This window comes from Polypterus senegalus, chromosome 12, assembly GCF_016835505.1.
Source record: "Polypterus senegalus isolate Bchr_013 chromosome 12, ASM1683550v1, whole genome shotgun sequence".
Taxonomy (NCBI): domain Eukaryota; kingdom Metazoa; phylum Chordata; class Cladistia; order Polypteriformes; family Polypteridae; genus Polypterus; species Polypterus senegalus.
The window spans coordinates 61,917,519-61,938,298 of NC_053165.1; the positions used below are offsets into that span (position 1 = coordinate 61,917,519).

General features: G+C 38.2%; 2 protein-coding genes across 4 annotated transcripts in view; one reads left to right on the top strand and one right to left on the bottom strand.

Annotated features, from left to right (window-relative positions):
- ube3b (ubiquitin protein ligase E3B) overlaps nt 1-4,113 on the bottom strand; it is a 39,731-nt gene extending 35,618 nt beyond the window's left edge. For both annotated transcript variants that reach the window (XM_039771808.1, XM_039771806.1), the window contains exons 1-4: nt 3,779-4,113; nt 1,426-1,544; nt 449-609; nt 239-359 (exon numbers count right to left, since the gene is read on the bottom strand). In XM_039771808.1, the coding sequence (XP_039627742.1) occupies nt 239-359; nt 449-609; nt 1,426-1,434 (291 nt within the window). In that variant the 5' untranslated portion in view covers nt 1,435-1,544; nt 3,779-4,113. The remainder of the gene's footprint in view (nt 1-238; nt 360-448; nt 610-1,425; nt 1,545-3,778) is intronic.
- kctd10 (potassium channel tetramerization domain containing 10) overlaps nt 3,412-20,780 on the top strand; it is a 28,783-nt gene continuing 11,414 nt past the window's right edge. Inside the window, exons 1-2 of one of the 2 annotated variants that reach the window (XM_039771818.1) lie at nt 3,412-3,583; nt 14,961-15,174. In XM_039771818.1, the coding sequence (XP_039627752.1) occupies nt 3,581-3,583; nt 14,961-15,174 (217 nt within the window). In that variant the 5' untranslated portion in view covers nt 3,412-3,580. Of the gene's footprint in view, nt 3,584-11,305; nt 11,386-14,960; nt 15,175-20,780 lie in introns of those variants that run through there. The other variant, XM_039771817.1, reaches the window with a different exon arrangement.

The window sequence follows — 20,780 nt, forward strand, 5'->3', positions numbered from 1 at the left end:
TGTGGGTTACTATAGAAAATGAATCTGCTAACACTCTTTGAAAGCTCTATTTTGATAATGTAGCACTTATACATATGTGCTATGTATAAACAATCATAGAATAAAAATCTCCATAGTTCAAAATTCAATGAGAATCTGAAAGTGGCTACAAGCATATCACTTGAAATCAGAGTACTGACAAGCAGTGCAATAGCAAAATCTATAACATTCCCTAAAGCAAGTATGTTTGGGAACTTACCGTCAGGTCTTCTGCTCTCTTGAACACAAATAATATCTTTCTCGCAATTTCAAAAATAGAAAGCGGAGTCCTTTTGGAAGGGTCTGCATTGCATACCTCAAAGAATTCATCCACTTCTTTCCTAAATAAGCAGATGTAGAAGTTAAAACAACTGCAAGCAAGACAGTTCAATGCTAATATCATGTTATAAAGGGGCACTGGCAGCCACACCTTATTTCCTTGTGAAGCTTACAACGACAGAGGTACCGTCGGACAAGGGCCTGGATCATTATGGCAGCTCTTTCCCGCTCCTTGTGGCCCTTTCTTTCTTCACGAGCCTGCCTGGCCTTGTCCAGGAACTGGGACTTGGAAGTCTGAGTCACACTAAACATCTAAAAGGAAATTAAACAGTTTAAGGAATGCTTAGCAAATTATGGAAGTCGGTCCTGTTAGCAAAAATAAAAGCCAGCTTTAATAAAGCCAACTGAAACATGCTCCTCTGCAAAAACAAAGACTACTGAAGCTAACATTTAAAGTGAAAATGGGGTCGTGACCATTACATTACTCAGAGTGCTACACAAGGCAATAAGACTTGAGCAAGGTTACAAGTTAAAAGAAGACATTTTAAACCCAGGTAGAACTTGTACATCAGTGAATTCAATTTGAATACTGGTGAGGGTGTGTGTGTGTGTGTGTGTGTGTGTGGTGTGTCAGAGAGAAAGCGAGAGATAAACTCCTTCAGCTTAATGCAGCTATAAGCACTGGATGATCTTGTAGATAAAAGATCCAAATGAACAAGCTTTTTAAATGCAAAAACAGAACAACAGCATTCTTCTTTCTAAATTAAAAACCAAGAGAGTATGATGTTGAAGATATAACAGTCATCTGAACCATCTCTTCAGAAGATGCTTATGATTTTCTGGACATCGATCAGATACAGTTTGTAATATGTAAACCAGATATACTTGTATAAATCATTTCATGTAAAATAATCTGCAGTGAGTGCAGGAGTGGTTGTCTGGGAAATCTTAAAACAGTCATTTTCATGACAAACATAGAAGGCTACGTTGTGCTCTGCTGAACATTATATTTCTGAAGGGACTCTAGTCAGTGAGATTCATGTAACAAAGGTGAAAAGAGCAACAGTTCTTAAATGTATAAAAGATGTAGCAGAAAGCAGATAAATTCTCTTTCGTTAACATACTCACCTTGGACATGGCACATGTATCCTTGGTTCAGAGTAGGAAGCTGGCCATTCTGAGCTATTGATGGACAGGTCCAACTGTGCTGGTTTCCAGTCCGGGACTGGTTTATCAGTGTGTCATCTCTGAAAAATAACAAAAAATATGTAGCTGTGGTATAGCTTGTTGACTTCATGTCACAATAACAAATGGTTTAAGATTTATTCATCAAATAAAGTACGGTGACTAAGTTCATCTGAATGATGTTTCCATGAACACTGTGCAAAAATAAGCTAAATTTGCACAACTGCATATTTTAAAGAAGAACATCATTAAATATAGTGTTTAAATAATTGTGCCAGTTTTTGAGATTTTGGCTGGTGTTAACATTTTACCAATTTCTTTTCTTCTTGATGACTTGCAGTGGTATGCACCATCTCTATTGTTTTATTGCTTGACTTTGCAAAAGAACTTCAAAATGGGTGGCCCTTTATTAATGACAGACACAAGGTCACACCTTTGTTATTCAACCAAAACCTTTAATGTTTGCTGGCATCATATCAGTAAATTAAATTTTAATTAATATGGAGAAACTGCATCATATTGGTCAATCAGATTTTATTTTATATGGAGTCACTGACAGCATGCAGGTAAACAAAATACAGTTGAGAAGAGCAGCGGAATGCCTGGATGAACCACAAGTTTATTATACTTTTGTGCTCTATGCAGGCTGTAGCCTTTACAGAAACTCTGTGTTCTCTCTGTATTGTTCTATGTGTGTTTGAACTTATTTTACAAGTTACTAGTTTTGATTGATTTTAGGAGTAGACTTCATCTGGTCACTGAAAGCTGTCAACAGAAATCATATAACTGGATTTTAAGTTTACAGATGATCTATTGTGGTCATCGCAAACCTAAGTGTCCGCTTGTATCAAATGCCTTTAGGACAAAATGTGAACTCAGGGGGAGAATTTACAGGCAGAATGCAGTGGATCTGGATGTTACCTTTCATCTGCAACACCAGAAAATGTAAGCGACAGTGGGAAACTTAGTAGGTTGTATTAAATATTCCTGCAATCTGGAGTAATGTTTCACCTACTGCAGGAGTTGTTTGTCAAAAGATGAAGAGGATTAAAAGGATTCATGGCTGATCTGCCATCCATTTTAATAGGCAATGTGTGATTGCTCTCAAATATGATAGATGAACTGTCATGGTCACGGCACGTACAGGTACTGTAGCATTTTTGTATGATGCTGAAATGGTTCTGAATGATTGTTTCCAAACGTCAGCCTGGGAAATGATGTGCGAGCTACAGTACATGGGGACAATATGGACAGACTCAGTCAATGCACCACAGACTTGTGCGTCTACACAATTTTCTGTATTTCTAAATAAATACAGATCCTAGCCTTCTACATTGAGAAACCTGCTAAAGAGCCAGCAGCAACTTAAGAACAAGAAATAAAGAATAACATTCCTTAACCTTTCACAACAGAACTCATGCTCTCGGAAGTATTGTACATTCTTGGTTAACAATAATGTTCCACAAGCTCTAGCTGTGATGGAAGGGGCATTTTCTCAAGCTACGTGTGATAGACTGCTTCCCTCCTCAAATTGCACATATAGTAAGGAGCGACAACCTTCGCCTACAATTGTGATGACAGCCAATGCCTGTCAAGCAACACCTGTGCCGGAAGATGACGCTTCATCTGTAACAGAGGGTGCTGATCCCTGGGCTATAGGTATAACGTCCAGCTGTATATGAACTTGAAGGTGACTCTTACTGCGCCTTTTGAAATCCTTCACGAGTTGTACAATCCGGCTTCTAAGCCTCTAAATTAAATAAGGCATTACACCTTAAGCTGTACCTAGTACAGGATATGTAGAGTACGCTCTGCACACAGCAAGGTACAAATCAAGTCGTGCTCCAAGTGTAGGGTTAGAAATCCTGCACCCTAGAGTGTTCCGATGACACCTCATACTGACGTGAATGCAGTGTGCTCAGATGTCATGAAAAATGTACAACGTAAAGCTACATGCAGCGGTCGCATGAACAGCCTTACTAAACTGGAAACATATTAAAAAGCATCTGCGGAATCACACAACAAATAAGCAGTCGCCGATGACAAGGGAAGCATTGATACCCCTGAAAGCGTGATTTGACAGAGGAGTGCTCTCGCTATGGTAAGTATTACACAACACCTGATCACGGTCTTCAACACAGTTCTACTATAGGGACAGTGTTAAATCTGACAATAATTAAGTAAGAAAATCCATAAACAAAACAACATAAAGGAGCGAAGGGAAAAGGCGGTGATACCCATGCTGTGCCTGCCCCCAAAATTCCAACGAAGTCAAAAAATAAATGTAAACTCTTACTGGTGCGCTCATCGAGGAACACAAAGAGATTATCCGTCCTGGAAATATGGAATTAAAAGAGAGGGGAAAAACAGCCCCGCATAGAAAAGGCAGCCATTTGGCCTCGGCGTTTCCCTTAAAGTCTTCCGGCAGTGGAAAAGGTAAAAAAAACAATGTTGGAATAAATTTGCTGTTCCGGCGCAATCGGTATGTTGTTGATTTCTGGAAATAAGCTTGTCTAGTAGAAGTCAGTTTTAAATCTAATCTCAGGCTTAAGCAAGTAGGAAAAATAGGCTTTCTTTTTTTGCATGGGAACGTTTTGCTATGGCGCTTAGGGGAACTCTATTCTAGGGAACGAGCAGGGCGGAAATGTTATTGTTTTCATCAGTAAGGGGCAGTGTCGATTCACAGACGGGGCGGAGCGTTTAATAGTGGCGAAGTAACAACGAGGTCAAGTGCGAAGTTTGATTTGTCAGCTGGTATGAGAACATACTTCCCTGTAGCGACACTTTATTAAACTCGGTGCTAGCATATTGCGTACATTTCCGACTGGACGTCCTTTTTATTCACATAGCAATGTTTATATATACATTATATTCACTGAGCAAATTATTAGGAGCACTGGTACACTTGGGTATCCGTTATCTAATCAACCAATCATATAGCTGCAGTGCAAGTCATAAAATCATGTACTGTAGATACTGGTAAGAGGCGTCAGTTAATTTTCACTTTAAACGCCAGAATGGGGAAAAATGTAATCTCCGTGTTTTCATTAGAGATATGATTGTTGATGCCAGATGGGCTGCTGTATTTATGTAACTGCTGATCTCTTGAAATTTTCATGCATAATAGTCTCTGAAATTCACTCAGAATGGTGGGGAAAAAAAAAAAAATCCCGTGAACTGCAGCTCTATGGATGGAAATGCCATGTTGATGAAGGAGGTCAGGAGAATGGCCAATCTGTTTCAAGCTGACAGAAGGGTTATTGTAACAACCAAATGTGATGAGCAGAAAAACATCTCAGAATGCACAGCACGTCAAACCTTGAGGCAAATTAGCTAAAATACCAGAAGATCATGTCAGGTTCTACTCCTTTCAACCAAGAACAAAAAGATGAAGGGGCCCACCAAAACTGGACAGCTGAAGACCGGAAAAAATATCTTTGTCTGATGAATCTTGATTTCTGCCAAGGCAAACAGACCGTAAGGTCAGAATTTTGATGACAGCAGTATGAATCCATGCCCCAAACCTACATTGTGTTAACAGTCAAGGCTGGTGGTGGTGGTGTAACCATAACCACGCTTTGGGCTGGTTAATACCAATCAATCTGTACTGATGGCCCCAATGTACCCATCTTCTAAGGGCTATTAACAGCATGATAATGCACCACGTCACAAAATAAAAGTCATCTCAAAATGATTTCATGAATACAACAATGAGTTCAGTGTTCTCAGTGGCCTACCCAGTCACTGGATTTGAGTCCAATAAAATACCTTTTGGATGTGGTAGAACAGGAGTTTATCACCACATTTCCATAGCTGACCAATATACAGAAACAGCATGATGACAATATAGACCAAAATCTGAAAGAAATGTTTCTAACATCTTGAAGAATCCATGCCATTAAGAATTGAGGTAGTTTTGAGAGCAAAAGGAGACCATACCCAGTATTTATATAGTGCTCCTAACAAATTCCTCAGTGAGTGCATATACATGTATAAAGAAACACAGGTGCACCAATCATGGCAGCACCAGACACATGGTAGGAAACAGCCCTAGACAGGGCATCAGCCCATCGAAGGGTGCAGTGTTGCATACCCATACAAACACAGAAGGCCATTTAGAGTTGTTAGTCAAAGTAATCACCATTTCTTTCACGATGTGGGAGGAAACCCACACAGACATATGAGGAATATGGAAAATCCACATAGTAGCTGCAGACACTAAATTGTTGATGAGGCAGTGTTGCAAAATTGTGGTGCTTGTATTTATGTATACTGCACCTACTAGGGGCTTTGCCCCCTGCTCACTTCATTCGCCAACCCATCCCCGGCCTGCAACACTTTTCGTCTTTGCCGCTTGCGTATGTGGATTTCACTTTCACCAAACAACACATCTTTTCATTCTCACGGATACACCTATTCATTGGGAAGAAACACTACTTTTCCCTGATGGCAACATGATTTAGACGATCTACAAGCCCCCAACTTAAAGTTTAAATCCAAAAAATATATTCAATCTCTTTTCACTGTTCCATTATTTCACATAGTAATAATTTCCATTTGTTTTTGATAATGCAATCTTTAGTATCATTTTTTGAGATATTTGAATTTTAGTACTTTCATTATCTCAAACCTGCTCTACATGTGTATCGCACCAACGTTTTTCAATTCTTTATGACTTTCTAATTTGTCATCTACTATTTGTCTTTTATTTCCGGCCCCAGGCGTGGTTAAATCTCTTGGCACAAAGTCTCGTCTCACGGGACACGAAAGTATCTCTCTGAAAAAGTCACGTCTCATCCCAGAATTTTTTTATTATAATAGACATATATACTATATATATATATATATATATATATATATATATATATATATATATATATATATATATATATATATATATATATATATATAGGGTGGTCCAAATGTAATTATGCAGTTTTCATTACGCTATAACTTATTAAGTTTATTACATAGAAAATCACCTGAAAAATCCCGGAGCATTGAGAAATGTGTGAACTGACGACATGAAGAACTGTCTTTGCGCCGAACTGGAATCATCCCCGCATAAATCAAAGTCACAAATCTGCATACTTAGATCTAGACCACCCTGTGTATCAATGTTTGTATTGGATGGATGAAATTAAATGTAATCAAGAATACCCACACCAATGACCAAGATGGTTAGAACACAGCTCATATAATGAACTATATTTTATACTAGCCAGTAAAAAGAACTACATTCTGATTATATTCTAATACAGATTATTTGTATAGTACTTTTACACACATAGGAGGTTTCCAATCCCAACTTGCTGTCAAGATATTCTTCAGTTCAGAGCAACCCTTTCATGAAAATAAAATATTTTTCTATAGAAAATATATTTATATATATATATTTTATCTTTTATTAAATTTATTAAAAGCATGTAACATTCCATACAATCAAGTCAAACTTAAAACTGATTCAATTCAACCGCTGCCCATGAGAAAGAGGGGAACGCCAACAGCCGGAATAAAACTTTTAAGATTAGTAAAGAGGGAAAGAAGTCCTTCTCCCCAATATAATTGTTTATCCTAAAATGTTATTGATTAGATCCCGCCAGGTTTTAAAAAAGTTTTGAACAGATCCTCTATGTGACAATTTGATTTTTTTCCAGTATCAAATAGTATATAACATCAGTTACACACTGACTTAAAAGAGGTGGGCTAGGTTCTTCCAGTTGAGCAAGATAAGCCTATATGCTAATAGTGAAGTAAAGGCAATTACAGTTTGTTTGTCCTTCTCCACTGGAAATCCATTTGGGAGTCCACCAAACACAGCTATTAATGGTTTAGGAGTGATTGTGAGACCAAGGCTGTCTGATAGGCATTTAATTATTTTTGTCCAGAATGATGTTAGTTTGGTACAAGTCCAAAACATGTGGCCCAGTGAAGCTGGAGCTTTCTGTAGAAAAATAGATCAGGCATTGTCATTGGCATGGTAGGGTCATAACATAAGAATGATGCAATTATTTTTACATTGAACATCTTATTTACTGTGCTGTATTGTATTCAGTCACTTGTAATGTGAGAGGTGTGAAATTTATTTTGATAATACACTCCAAAGATGGTGACATGGTGGCACAATGGATAGCACTACCACCTCCAGCATCTTGGGTGTGACTCCTGTGCCCAGATGTTGTCTCTTTGGGGTTTGGACGTTCGCATCATATTTATATGTATTTTTTGCACATATCCTCAAACACATGTGGGTTAGATGAATTAGTGACTTAAATTTGGTTCCTGTTGGGTCTGCATAAATGGTCACTATTATGGGTTAGTACCCTGCTTTCTGTGCAGTAGTGTGTGTCTAGTGCTGCTTGGATAGGTTCCAACCTCCTTGATCCTAAAATAGAATTAGGCAGGTTTGAAAGTGTTATTTTTTGTTTTTTATAAGCAAAATTCCTAATAACCTAGAAGAACTGTGTTTTGGGCAAAACAGGCATGGTCCATAGGCCACAACACTGAGTTCATTTCTCTTGGTTAGGAGCATGCACTGACATAGTGTGTTGCCGCACCCTTAAAGATTTTTTTTTTCTTTCAAATTTCTCTCCAAAGTTTTGGGGTGCTGCTGGCTAAGCTCCTGAAAACTAGATTTGAACCCTAGCTTGATAACCTAATGTCTATGTGGAGTTTAGACATTATCATTATGTCTGGGTTATTTTCCAGATATTCTGGTTTTCTTATCACATCATAAAATATGCATCATTTTGGTTCAGTTTGAGAGTGTTTATGAGTCTGCCCCATAATCCCTTGCACCCAGTGCTGTGGTGATAGCCTATGGCTCTCTCAAACACCAAACTGAATTAAATTGTTTATAAAATGGAAGGATGGAGAATAAATATTCCAGGAAGAGCTCAATATGAGCATTACTGTGTAAACAAGTATATGTCAGCTGTGCCATATGACCAAAGGGACATATATTAAGCCAAATGTTAATGGTGCACATGAAAGCTGTAGTGATGTCTGAACATGGCATTTTACAGTACATCTTATATCTGATTAGTGTGATCCACTTTGTAAAACACAACTCAGAGTTCAAGCGGTAACACATTGGCAGACATGGTGATAAAGGAGATGTTGGGCCTGTGGCTTACCATGCATTATACATTTTACTTGTACTCTTGGGTTTTTCACTTTCCTAGCGCACTACTGCTTGTTTTGTCAAAAACCTTGTGATTGCACTTGTTGCTAACAGTGCTTAAAAATGTTAACCATTTGTTGTAAAATGGCATGCTTAATTGTGAGGCCAGCTGTACATTGATCTTTACAGTCAGCACACCAAATCGATATCAAATTCAGATTCTTGCTAATTTCACCAGAATAGCCTGTTGATAACTCCTTCAGCATTTGTACAACATTAAAAAGGAATAGGATAGAAAGGCCATAAGCAAGGAAATATAAAAACAGGTTCAAATTTTTAATAACTGAGTACCGGAAGATCTGGAAACAGGATAGGGTGTGTGTTTCCACAGTTCAAACAGGAAAAATAATGCAGGCGTTAATCTGTGATTTATTACTCCTACTGAACATGTTCTCTGTTGTACAGTAAATCAGGGGTGCCCAAGTTCAGACCTGGGGTGCCACTGTGACTGTAGGTTTCATTCCATCCAGTTTCACAAATAAATGGTTCAGTCTAAACCTTTGAATGATCTATTTGTTTGATTAGTCTGTTCTCTTATTTTGCCTTCAGAAATATGTGCTGGTATATTTAAAGATAAACAAAATACAAAGATTTGCATATCTTTAAATGTGAACTTTTTTTACAAGATATTTTTTATTCATTTTTTTCCTGTGGGGTTTACCACCTTACTGACAAATAATGAGAAGTGCAGACACAGGTGCAAATGACACTGAATGTAAAAGCAGACCTTTCAATGCTACATTCATGTATGTGCTAATCCTCTTTAATAAAACCCCTGTGTGCGTCCAGGTGTCCGTGTGTGTGTGTCTTCTGGTGAAGTGCGCATGCCTGGAGCCACACGGCATGTGTTCAGTCTCTTCCTGAGAGAGAGACACACACAGGTGCGTGCATGCGAGAGACAGACAGACAGACACGCAGGCCCGCCCAAGAGACAGACATGCACGCACGCACACACACGCATGCAGACAGGCCTGCGAGAGAGACAAACAGACAGGTACACACGCACACACGCGTGCGCGAGAGACAGTCACGCACGCAGGCCCGCGCGAGAGACACACTCACACACACAGGCAGGCCCGCATGGGGGACAGACATGCACGCACACACACGCAGGCCCGTGACAGAGACAGACACGCACGCAGGCCCGCAACAGAGACAGACACGCATGTAGGCCCGCCACAGAGACAGACATGCACGCACGCACACACACACACACACACAGGCACATGCATGCATTGTTGCAATGTTACTTTTCTTGGTTGTTTATTAGATTACGGATTTTTCAAATGTTAATTTTTTTCCGGTGCTTAAAAGGTGATTTTAGCAAGCGGGTCGTAAGGCTATAGCGCGAACTCTTGCAGTGTTAGTTTTCTCTGTTGTTCAAGGTTTTCTTAGTGTTATTCAATGTTTTTACATTTAGTTTACTATTACGCTGTGCATTCAATGGTATAATTAACTATATTTGTGCTTAAAATCTTAAAATATATATATATATATATATTTACATACAGTTTGTACAGTCTGGAACGGATTAATTGTATTTACATACAATCCTATGGGGGAAATTACTTTGGTTCCACCGAGGTTCCACTGTATTACTGTCTGACAAAATTACAGGCATTTTACGGAAATACAAACCAGTATTACTGAGAGAGAAAATTAATTACAAACCAGTATTACTGAGAGAGAAAATTAAAGGCACACAATACAGTGACGTATATTACAGCTACATACAAGGTCCCTTGCCATTTAATATAGACTGTTCCTACTAATGTTTATGCACTACTGTTCTAACGCTCGTTATTGTAACGGGCTTAACGTCTAGTTAGTAATAAAGGGCTTAAACTAAGTGATCCTAAAGTGCAGTCCTGCAGGTGTTCATCCCACCCACTGTCTGCTTTGAACTGGACTCCTGCCTTTATTAAACAAGCAGTTATTTTACAGTTTCTGCCTTTTTGTGTTAATCCAGAAATTACAAAATGGGCTTGATTAATTTTTAAATGAATGTAGCAAGCATTTGTGTGTGTGACATTAGTTATTGTTCTTTTTCTTGCTTTTTTAAGAGTTTGTTTTGGTTTATGTTCTTATCATTTAAGCTTATTCTTACAAGTTAATTTTAGACAGAAGTAGCTGCTTCCCCTTAGCATTTGTGGCCGTACTGCTCATCACTAATCGTCAGTATTTGGATTGAGGTAACAGAGTTAACTCCACATTAAAAGGTGAATTAAAAAGAATAAACAAAACAAAAAAGTTACAAGATATAGCAAAAATATATTTTTTATATATAGATATACTAGCATATATTCTGGATGACAAATAAAAGAAGAAATAATCATTTAGAATTATGACTGAACCGTTTTTTGTGAAACTGGTTGGAACTAAAACCTGCAGCCACAGTAGTACCCCAGGGCATCATTTGGGAACCCCGGTTCTAAATCATTATTGTTATTACATTAATATTTTAGCAACACATACCTATCATTCCATTGTTAATTACAACAATGGAAACACAACAAAGTAAAGCAAATCATCATGGTAAACCCAATACATCCGTCTCTAATACATCCGTCTACTGTACTTACTTCAAACACCGACGTAGAAGGGCGGGAACCTACGTATACCAAAGGGCGCCGCCTCTCGCCCGGAAGTAGTTTCGCAGCCGTGCCCAGCTTACCGGAATTAGTTTTCTTTCCTGGATAGTTCGAGGATTTGTATTGATGGTAAGAAGGAATTAAATTTATCCCGTTGTTGTTATCTTCAGATTTAGGGGCAGTTTTCTTTATTTAACAGTTATAGTTCTGAAGGATTTCATTTTCTCGTTTTAAAAAAAGTTTGGTCTTTGTAGAGTGTACAGCGCGAAGCAAATGAGTGCGTGATAAACAATCTTGGATTTCGACATTTTTAAATGTTAACTCGGACTAGGTGTCGTAGGAAGCTCGTCTTAATTTTGCGAACAGCATTGATATACACTCTTTATCTATAAACAAACAATTATCTAGGACTCATACATTAATTCCGCAATGTTTATAATTGCGTTTAGGTCTAATGCACGATGTATTTTAGAACGCAAATACTACAGACACTCGAGTTATAAAGGGAAAAAATTAAGAAGGGAACAACAATGTTGGAGTCCTAGCAAGATAATAGTTCAGGGGTTTACGCGGTTACAATTTAAAGGCAACAGTACGTGTATTACCAAAGTATTTTCCAATTTTTATTTATGACAAACTGTCATTTAAATTTTTTTGAATGTGCTTGATTCCGTATTGAGACACCGGCAGCCCAAGTGTCTCCTGACTCTGTTTGGCGTGTATGGGGACGCCGTCTTCTTTGGACACATTCGACCACACCCAGCGTCTCCTTAAAAAATTACTCTTAAGAAAACACCGCTTAGTCTCGTGGAGGGATAGAACTTGGTGGATTTAGTTATTGGGTAACAAACGTTTGAAATGTTAACTAATTAGAATAGGTTTTTAAATGTAAAGGTAGTGTGGTCCCAGACAGGCAGTGTTTGATTTTCTTTTTATTTATCCAGTGGGCTGCAGATACCCAGCGTTTACTGCAACATTTTTATTTTGAATTTTCTTAAATCTGAAATGATGGATGGTTGGTAGGTGGAGCTGGGGAAGATACGAAACCGGGAAGACTTGTTGCATTTATGTAATAGTCAGCATCAGTTGGACATTTCACAGAACTCTATTCGAGCAATGTTAATTTTCAGCGTGTGCACAATCTGGGGCCATATCAGTAGAAAAATCTTTTAAATTGTCAAATACTGCGCTTTTTCTATATTGTAGCGGTGGTGCCACTGCGGCGCTGCACCTAAAATTAAACTGTTGATCATGACTTATTTGATGTTGGGTTTCAAGCTTTTTTTTTGTTTGAATACACGCTGACACTGTTACAGAATAAGTCAGTTTATTCAGTGCAGCAGTTTCAACGCGCATATTCAAACCCGATCTGACACTGTTCGTTTTCAAATAATATTGCATTAGTGCGATGATGTTTTTACATATATTGTCTCTTTCATTCATCTTGCGGTTTGTAATCAGTGACCCCGTGTTTTTTCCCCGATCTTGCCAGTTCGCACATGTTGCTGTATGGTGGTGTTTCTTTTGTACTCTAAGACATGCAGAGGACAGAATAGTACAGAGCAGTAAGTTCAGCGCTATATACAATCAGACAGGCAGAGAAGGCAATAGATATATAAACAGGAAAGGCACTGTATAATAGATATATAAAAAACAGCTAAGGGGATAGTTATATAGATAGGTAGGAAGGAAAGGCACTATATGATAGGCATACAGGGAAGCTCCTTTATAATAATAAAATTGCTGTTATTACTATATAGATAGACAGGGAGTTCAGGCAGGCAGAACGGCAAAGGTTAAAAATAAATAAATGTTCTCCTCAGCGGGGAATTGAACTCGGATCTCTGGAGGTACAACACTTACCACTACGCCACAGAAGCAGCTGTTAAATTCTTGAACCTTTTATGAAAGTGTTTATTTGATCTTTGGCCTTCAGGCTTCACATTTTATAGTTTATGCCTACATTTTGTAACACTTATTACTAAAATATGAAAAAATTTCTATTTTAACATTGTGTTTACACAGATTACTGTAGAAACGGAACACACATGAAATGCATGTGTTCCAAATAACAATCTATTATTTCTACTCTGAAACTCCACTTCACTCCCAGATAATCGAGGCATGAGCTGGGAGAAGTTCGTGCACGTTCTAAGTCGGTGGGGGGATGGAATAGCCGGCTACTTGCAGATTGTTTTTATCAGCACATTTACAGGACAAAGGAGGCTGGCGGAGAGGTGAGAACGGGTGAGAAGCGATTTAAGGTGGGACAGATCTACAAGTTTTTTCGTAGACTCTGGTAATTCTAGTGTTAAGCGTGCAAAATGTCAAAATGGCTGTTTGTAAAATTAAGGGATCCACTGACTGTATGTCTTTGATTAACCTAATTTTACTGAAGTTTGTTTTCTAAGCTAACTGTTTGAAAGGTGTATTAATTAATATTGTATAAAATAACCCCTCTCCATTCAAGCTCAGGAAATCATTAAGCCTGGCTACTACCATACATGGCCTTACTCTGGCAGTCTGACAAATGGTTGCAGTTGGGGGTTGGTGCTAGGGTGGGTGGCTGGCTTTGGAACTGACCCTGATAATCAAGGTTGTTTTGCTCACCTTAAGCTCGGGATCCTCAAGGACAGTCCCGGTGAGCTTCTTATTTACACGTCAGTAAACTTTCCCTAAATTTTAAAATGGATACCTACCTTCCTTGGCATTCCATCATGTTATATTTTAAGTAAAAATAGTGTTTTTGTTGATTAGTCGCTCAATCAACTTGTGTGTGTATGAATATGTGTGGTAGGTATAGAGAGAATGTGTATTAAACCTAGAACTGTTAGAGGCTGTATGTTACTAAGGCAGAACCCACTAAATATTAGTATAATGCCATTTTTAGTATGGTGGACGATAGCTTTGTCCATCCATCTATTTTCCAACCTGCTGAATCCGAACACAGGGTCACGGGGGTCTGCTGGAGCCAATCCCAGCCAACACAGGGGACAAGGCAGGAACCAATCCCGGGCTGGGTGCCAACCCACCGCAGGACACACACAAACACACCAAGCACACACCAAACACACACTAGGGCCAACTTAGAATCACCAATCCACCTAACCTGCATGTCTTTGGATTGTGGGAGGAAACTGGAGAGCCCGGAGGAAACCCACACAGACACGGGGAGAACATGCAAACTCCACGCAGGGAGGACCCGGGAAGCGATCTCGGGTCTCCTAACTGCGAGGCAGCAGCGCTACCACTGCGCCACCTTGTATGTAACAAAATCCAACATTATTGTTCAGGTTACAATTCCACTTTCTCTTTTATGTTTAATGTTTTACTTTAAAGCAAATGTTGCAGATTGATAGGCTTATTACCAAAGTTTTCAAAACTGTGGCTGCTAAATGTCTTTCAGATATAGAGAACATTAATTTATGTTTCATGAGGTTATTTTTTTTTTTTATCTTGGTTTTTAAGATTTTGTTAATAATAAAGTTAAAATAAAATGGAAAAAAAAAACTTAAATGATATTAGTTAGAGGTAAAATAGTCACTGATTGAAAAAACTGGTTGGAATAAAATTTGCAGCCTAAAAGGTCACTGAGATTATAAACCACTACTTTAAAGCCTGTGTTGTTTTGTTAATTATGTAATGTCCTAAAAGGCTAATGATGAATTTGGTAAATTTTTAAAGCACACCTGTTTCTTTTACAGGAAGAGATGTCGGGTGAAAGTGTGGTGAGCACGGCAGTGCCGGCAGCTACAACACGAACCACATCATTTAAGGGGTCAAGCCCAAGCTCGAAGTATGTCAAGCTAAATGTTGGTGGTGCTCTTTATTACACCACCATGCAGACCTTAACCAAACAAGATACAATGTTAAAAGCAATGTTCAGTGGAAGAATGGAGGTGCTCACAGATAGTGAAGGTATGTTGTCCTGAGCCCAAATATTTCTCAAGTGCAAACTGTACAATTTTGGACATTCATAGGATATGCAAATATTGATTTTACTAGTGTGAAAGTTTTAATTGATGTAATTTTTATACCCTTTTGTGTGTTGAGGAATAATGCAGATTTGACTGTGTGCTGTTGAACTTATTATTATTGCACACCTATTGTTATTGTAGGAGGAAATAATGCATTGCCGAAATGAGGGAAACATTTTTCATAATCTTTGTGAACGCAGCTTGGACTAGTGCTTTTTAGTTTCTTGAATGTTACTATTGCACACCATAATCTAAATGAATGTCCTACTTAAAGCAGAACGTTGGAATGGACTTTTGTCTAGGTGAACTTTATTATTACTGAATAGAAAATTCTTTTGGTCATAGGTGCTAAAATTGAATAACAGAAAATATAAAGAAAAGATACTATAAAACTAAACACTCAAATTTTATATGCCTTAGTCATTTTTTGAGTTACATGTTATCATTAAACAGCATGATCACTGAAGGTCTAAATCTACTTTATGTATGAAGATAGAGTATCATTTAAAGCAGACCACTCAATGGATTACTCTAGTATAAAACAATTGTGAACAAAAACTGAGCAGTGTGAACTTTTAGTTTCTTTACCTTGCATTAATTTGAGAATTTCAGTGTATCTTCATGCAACATTATTGGATATTTTGGGTTGCTATCACATATTGATATCATTTCTATGAATACCTCTGTCAAGGTTTTGGTGAAAAATCTTGTTTTGTTATCAGTTTGAACAACTTTGAACATATTATGAAAGAAAAAACCAATTTTTAGGGGGTATCTGAAATTTGTGGTATTGTATTCCTGCAACACATGTTACCTAGGAAGAGGTTCATTAGAGATTTTAGCCATTACTATACCACTAATATACATAAAAATATATAACATTCCCTAGTGGTGTGGCTGTGATTCAAAAAGGAAGAAAAAATCAGTAACACTAAAGGAAGATTATATTTTAGTTCTGTTTAATATTGACTAAAACTCACAATAAAATAACAAGAATAATTGAAGGAGAGCTTATACTTGGCCAAAGCTTTGATGCAGTGGGGTTTCCTGCAATAGTCACTTGTCCAGTCTCTGAGAGAGAGAGTGTGGGAAAGCATCGTGTACTAGGCACGGGCAGGAACAATGTCTTCCATCCGTCCATAAGTAAGATTGGGAGTTTCATGCAGTTGTTTAATTTTTATACCTTCTCTTTGAACATGCAACCTCCAAAAATGGGTGCAACTGGTTTGCTGACTAGCATGATGCGGGAATAGCACACAATTACTGCAGAGGTTGCTTGCTTGGGAAACTTTGGAATAGCTGTCAACCCTGATGACTGTGGCCGTAATATTAATCATTACCAAGTAGGGCACTTCAGCATTGTGCAACACTTGACTCCTCTCATCTCCTTGTCAGGTTCATCCTGTCAGCTAATTTGTGTGCCTGTAAAATAATGTGTTTAAAATAAACCTCACAGAGCACAGTGGCACACTTAAAACTTTTACCTACTCCTGGCCAGTTTAAAAAAAAATCCACAGCATTATATTGTGTATTTACACTTTCATTTCTGTCTCATTCCATGCAAAGTTATAGAGTACAAGTCAGCAAAGAAGTGTAAAAAGTCCATTACCATTTCCTTAAATAGTAGCTACAGTAGTTTGGAAAAAAAGAATACATTAAAAACAGATCAATATCAGAAATGCATTGTTCACATGATAAATTAGTAAATTTAGAAAAAACACCAAGGGCACCTCACACATGCTCTTTCCAAATTGTTTAAAAGAAGCCAACAGTATGGCACCCTGTTTAAAGGAAATACAGAATCATGGTGTGGAAATAACAGGTATGTAGAAAATATTTTTGTAGTTGTATGCAAGTCCTGCATTAGTCAGCAAGCACCTGACAACATAGTAAATAGCGCTGGTAACGAACGCCCCCTAGTGATTTTTGTTCGACTTGTACAGAATGTTCTTTCCATGTCAGAGAGAGAAAGAGGTTAGAAGCACACGCTGCAGGCTCCAGTATCTTTTTTTTTTTAATTATAAAAGACTGCAACCCAAATTTTCATGCAAAAAAAGCTACTATTTATGGTATAATCTCAAAACGTTTCATATTTATTTCCATACTTTTATCTTCTTGGCCTTAAATTCTGATCCGTAGCTAATTATTTTCATAATTGAACAGCTGAGTGTAGGGTGGCAAACTTGGTCCATTTCTAACTGTATGCTCAGTATAAAGAGGAAAAAAAGGTTAAGGGATTGGGAACTATGCCAATTCAGTTTAAAAAGTTACAGATCACATGTGGTTTTGGAGTCTGTGACTGTTTGTACACTTCATTCAGTGCTTTTACATGGACTTTAATATACCAGTTATTCACAGAAAACTGATTTTTAGTACCCAATTGCACAGCTAAGCAGAAAAGATTGCGCTGCAAGCAATCCAGCAACAGAAACCTATTAGTGAAGTGTCAGTTTGGTTTTAATCCAGGTATTTGCTATAGATATGTTTGAAACAGTGTTTACGGGTGACACAGCCACCAGTGAATCTTTGGTGGTTCAGGCTGAAGATGAATGTTATTAACTGCGCAGCATATGAAGGACTAAAGATTTATAAAACACAAGGAGTTTATCGCAACCTCCATGCTGGTGTTTGGATATTTAATGATGTTGCAGGGTTTTTTTGCCCAAGGAATACTCCAAAAGTGTACTTGCACATGTAAACAGTGGTTTTTAAGAAACCAGGTGTCTGCTCAATAGGTAATGGAAATCTGTGAACTACTTTGGAAGGAGCATGTGGCTCAGAGGCCTGATAAGAAAAAGTGGTGGGGCTGACCATACCTCAATGAGTTAAAAAGTAGCATTGAAAGAAAAAGAAAAAACAGCGCATGAGAAAAGATTGAGGAAATCACATGAATTTGGGAAAACTACCAACAACAAGAAGCTATCAGGTGAACCAGGATTCATTTGGGCAGAAGGCAGGAGTAATTAAGGAAGAAGGAAGATTCCTTTTCTTTTTGACAGCAAGTCTAGGAGAATGCCTGGTGAATCTGTGTGAGAAAACTGTGTATGATAATTTCGCGGGACTTGAGGTATGGTTCTCTTCCTCAATTCCTCTTCCTCAAAACAGAGAACCACAGACACATTGAATAAGTTAATAAGTAGTGGGATAGACAGTAGGATTTTTATTGACCTTCACAACTAGACTTGGTGTAATTTTGGGGGATTTAAGTATTTAGGACTTGCAAGATTTATTGGGCTGAATGGCCTGTTCTTGCCTAAATTTCTGATATTTTCTTGCATTCCAGAAAAACCCTTGCACGAAGAAACGTTAATATACAGAGTGTTGCTCGTTTATTGGAGGTGTATTTGTTACATGCTTTGCATAGTAAGTGGGTCGGATATGCTGCTGTGTAGTGTTTTGTAAAGGGATGGTTATACCTTTTGTATTTTCAGTATTTATAATACATTTCTTTCCATTTTTAAGTTTGCTTGTGGTTGTGTGCTCTGTGAGATGACCATAAGAAGATGCCCATGACTGTGGGCACCTTCCATCTCCCAGGACATCGATAGTCATAACCAAGGATGGAGTAGGGTAAGTGAGGATACAACAGTTGATTGTGCAAAAAAATGCATTTATTAAAACAAGCAAAAAAGCAGCAGTGTTCTCCCTAGCGTCTTTTAGCCGGGCGCTCCGCCTGGCTAATTTAATTGAGTGCCCGGCTGACATTGCGAGATGACAGTCACAGACCTACAGGCAGATCTAACGATCTGCAGAGATGGCAAGGAACGGGCAGGCAGGATCGCATGTGGCGAGGGGAGTGCTGCGGGGTGGAATGTTGCCATCACTCTATGCTGAACAAGCTAATAGCGGAGACGAGGTAGAGCGGAGTTCAAAAGCAAAGAGTTTGGGGAGGTGGGCTTTCGAGAGGGGGCTGTACATGGTAATAGTGAGGGCAGAGCAGCTTAATACATTAGCAAGGAGAATGGAGAGGTGGGCAGGCGACAGGGGGCTGTACATGCTAATAGTGGGAGCAGAGCGGCAGTTCACTAGCAAAGAATATGTGTAGGTGGACAAGCGAGAGTAGGACTGATAAAATAAAAGTCTAGTGGAACCAGCCTGTCAGATATCAGAAAAAGGGCGTCGGGAAGTGACATATCTATTCTCAGTGGCAGTGCAGTCTGTGTAGCGTACAGCTGCTCTCTTCTTGTTCAGTACATAGCAAACCTATATATATATATATATATATATATATATATATATATATATAATATACACACACACACACACATATACAGTTGTTTAAGCATTAGGTGTGTTCTGTGTGCAAAAATCCTTGCAGCACACACTGTGCCCTGAGCAAAAGTTTTGTCACCGAATTGCTGAGGGTTTTGTTAGTGACCCATCTTCCATTCCTTTTTTTTGTTCATATCTTGCCCTGCCGTAGTGCAAGTGTGCTTTGAACATCCAACAGGCTCCCACTTTCCCACTCAAAAGTCTTATTCATAGGTACTTCTAATATTTTTTCCAACAAGAGTAAAAAAGTGTTTAGAAACAACATTGCTCAGTTTTTTCAGAAAAGAGACGGCACAAATTAATGAAGGTGCAGCGTCAACTCCTGATGTAGCAATTTCAGACAAAGACATTGCAGAGGCTGGTCCATCAGGGAAAATCTCTTCTGCACACACAATCTTCCAATTGATTAATCTGAGCACTGCTTATCCGGCATAAACAAACAATGGTCTGAGGAAGGTAATGTTGGTCACATGCACTCCACGTTATTCATTTGTTTAGTTTTTTAAAACAGTATCTCGCACTGTATCTCGGGGTGCGGTACAACATGTATATATAATCCCCCCCAAAATCTCATACTACTATAAATTCCTAAAAATTAAAGCAGGGAGATTAACATTATTAAATGGAATGTCCTTTCTAACAACATAAACTGGCTTCTTGGTTTCAGATATAGCTTAGAATTGCCTCTGCTGCCTTTACTCATGAGATGAGACAAAAGGCCTATACATATAATTGGGAGTTTGAAAATGTAAATATTTCACACCTCTCTAACTATAACTAGCAACCAGAATCTGAAAATGTATCTTTAGTGGAGTACTTGGGCTGTAATTGTGCTTTAAGTGTACCACAGGAAGCTCAAACAAGATGAGTGAATGAAATGGTATTAGAATTTCTACATTTCATGCTATTACAATGTTGTATGCTGTAACACATTTTAGTTCAGATTTTTCTTCCTGCATATGGCAATTTCCATGCCTATACTAAAGTAAAACTGCAAAAAAAATTTTCTTTATCTTGTAACCTTAGATTTTCTTTATTGTCGTTATTTAGTGAACTAGAGTGAAGAAAATAATATGGCTGCATCATATGATGATGAATTAAGGGCAAATTAAATGTTTCTGGTTGGCGTGTACTAATTTTTATGTGACACTACAGTTATGTCTTTCTCCAGCAGTCTTTGAGTTCTTTAATTTTTCTTTTCACAGTACAGTTAGTGTCTGATTTCATGAAGATAAATCCTATAGATGGGAATGACTCCATTTTTTTTTTTTTTTA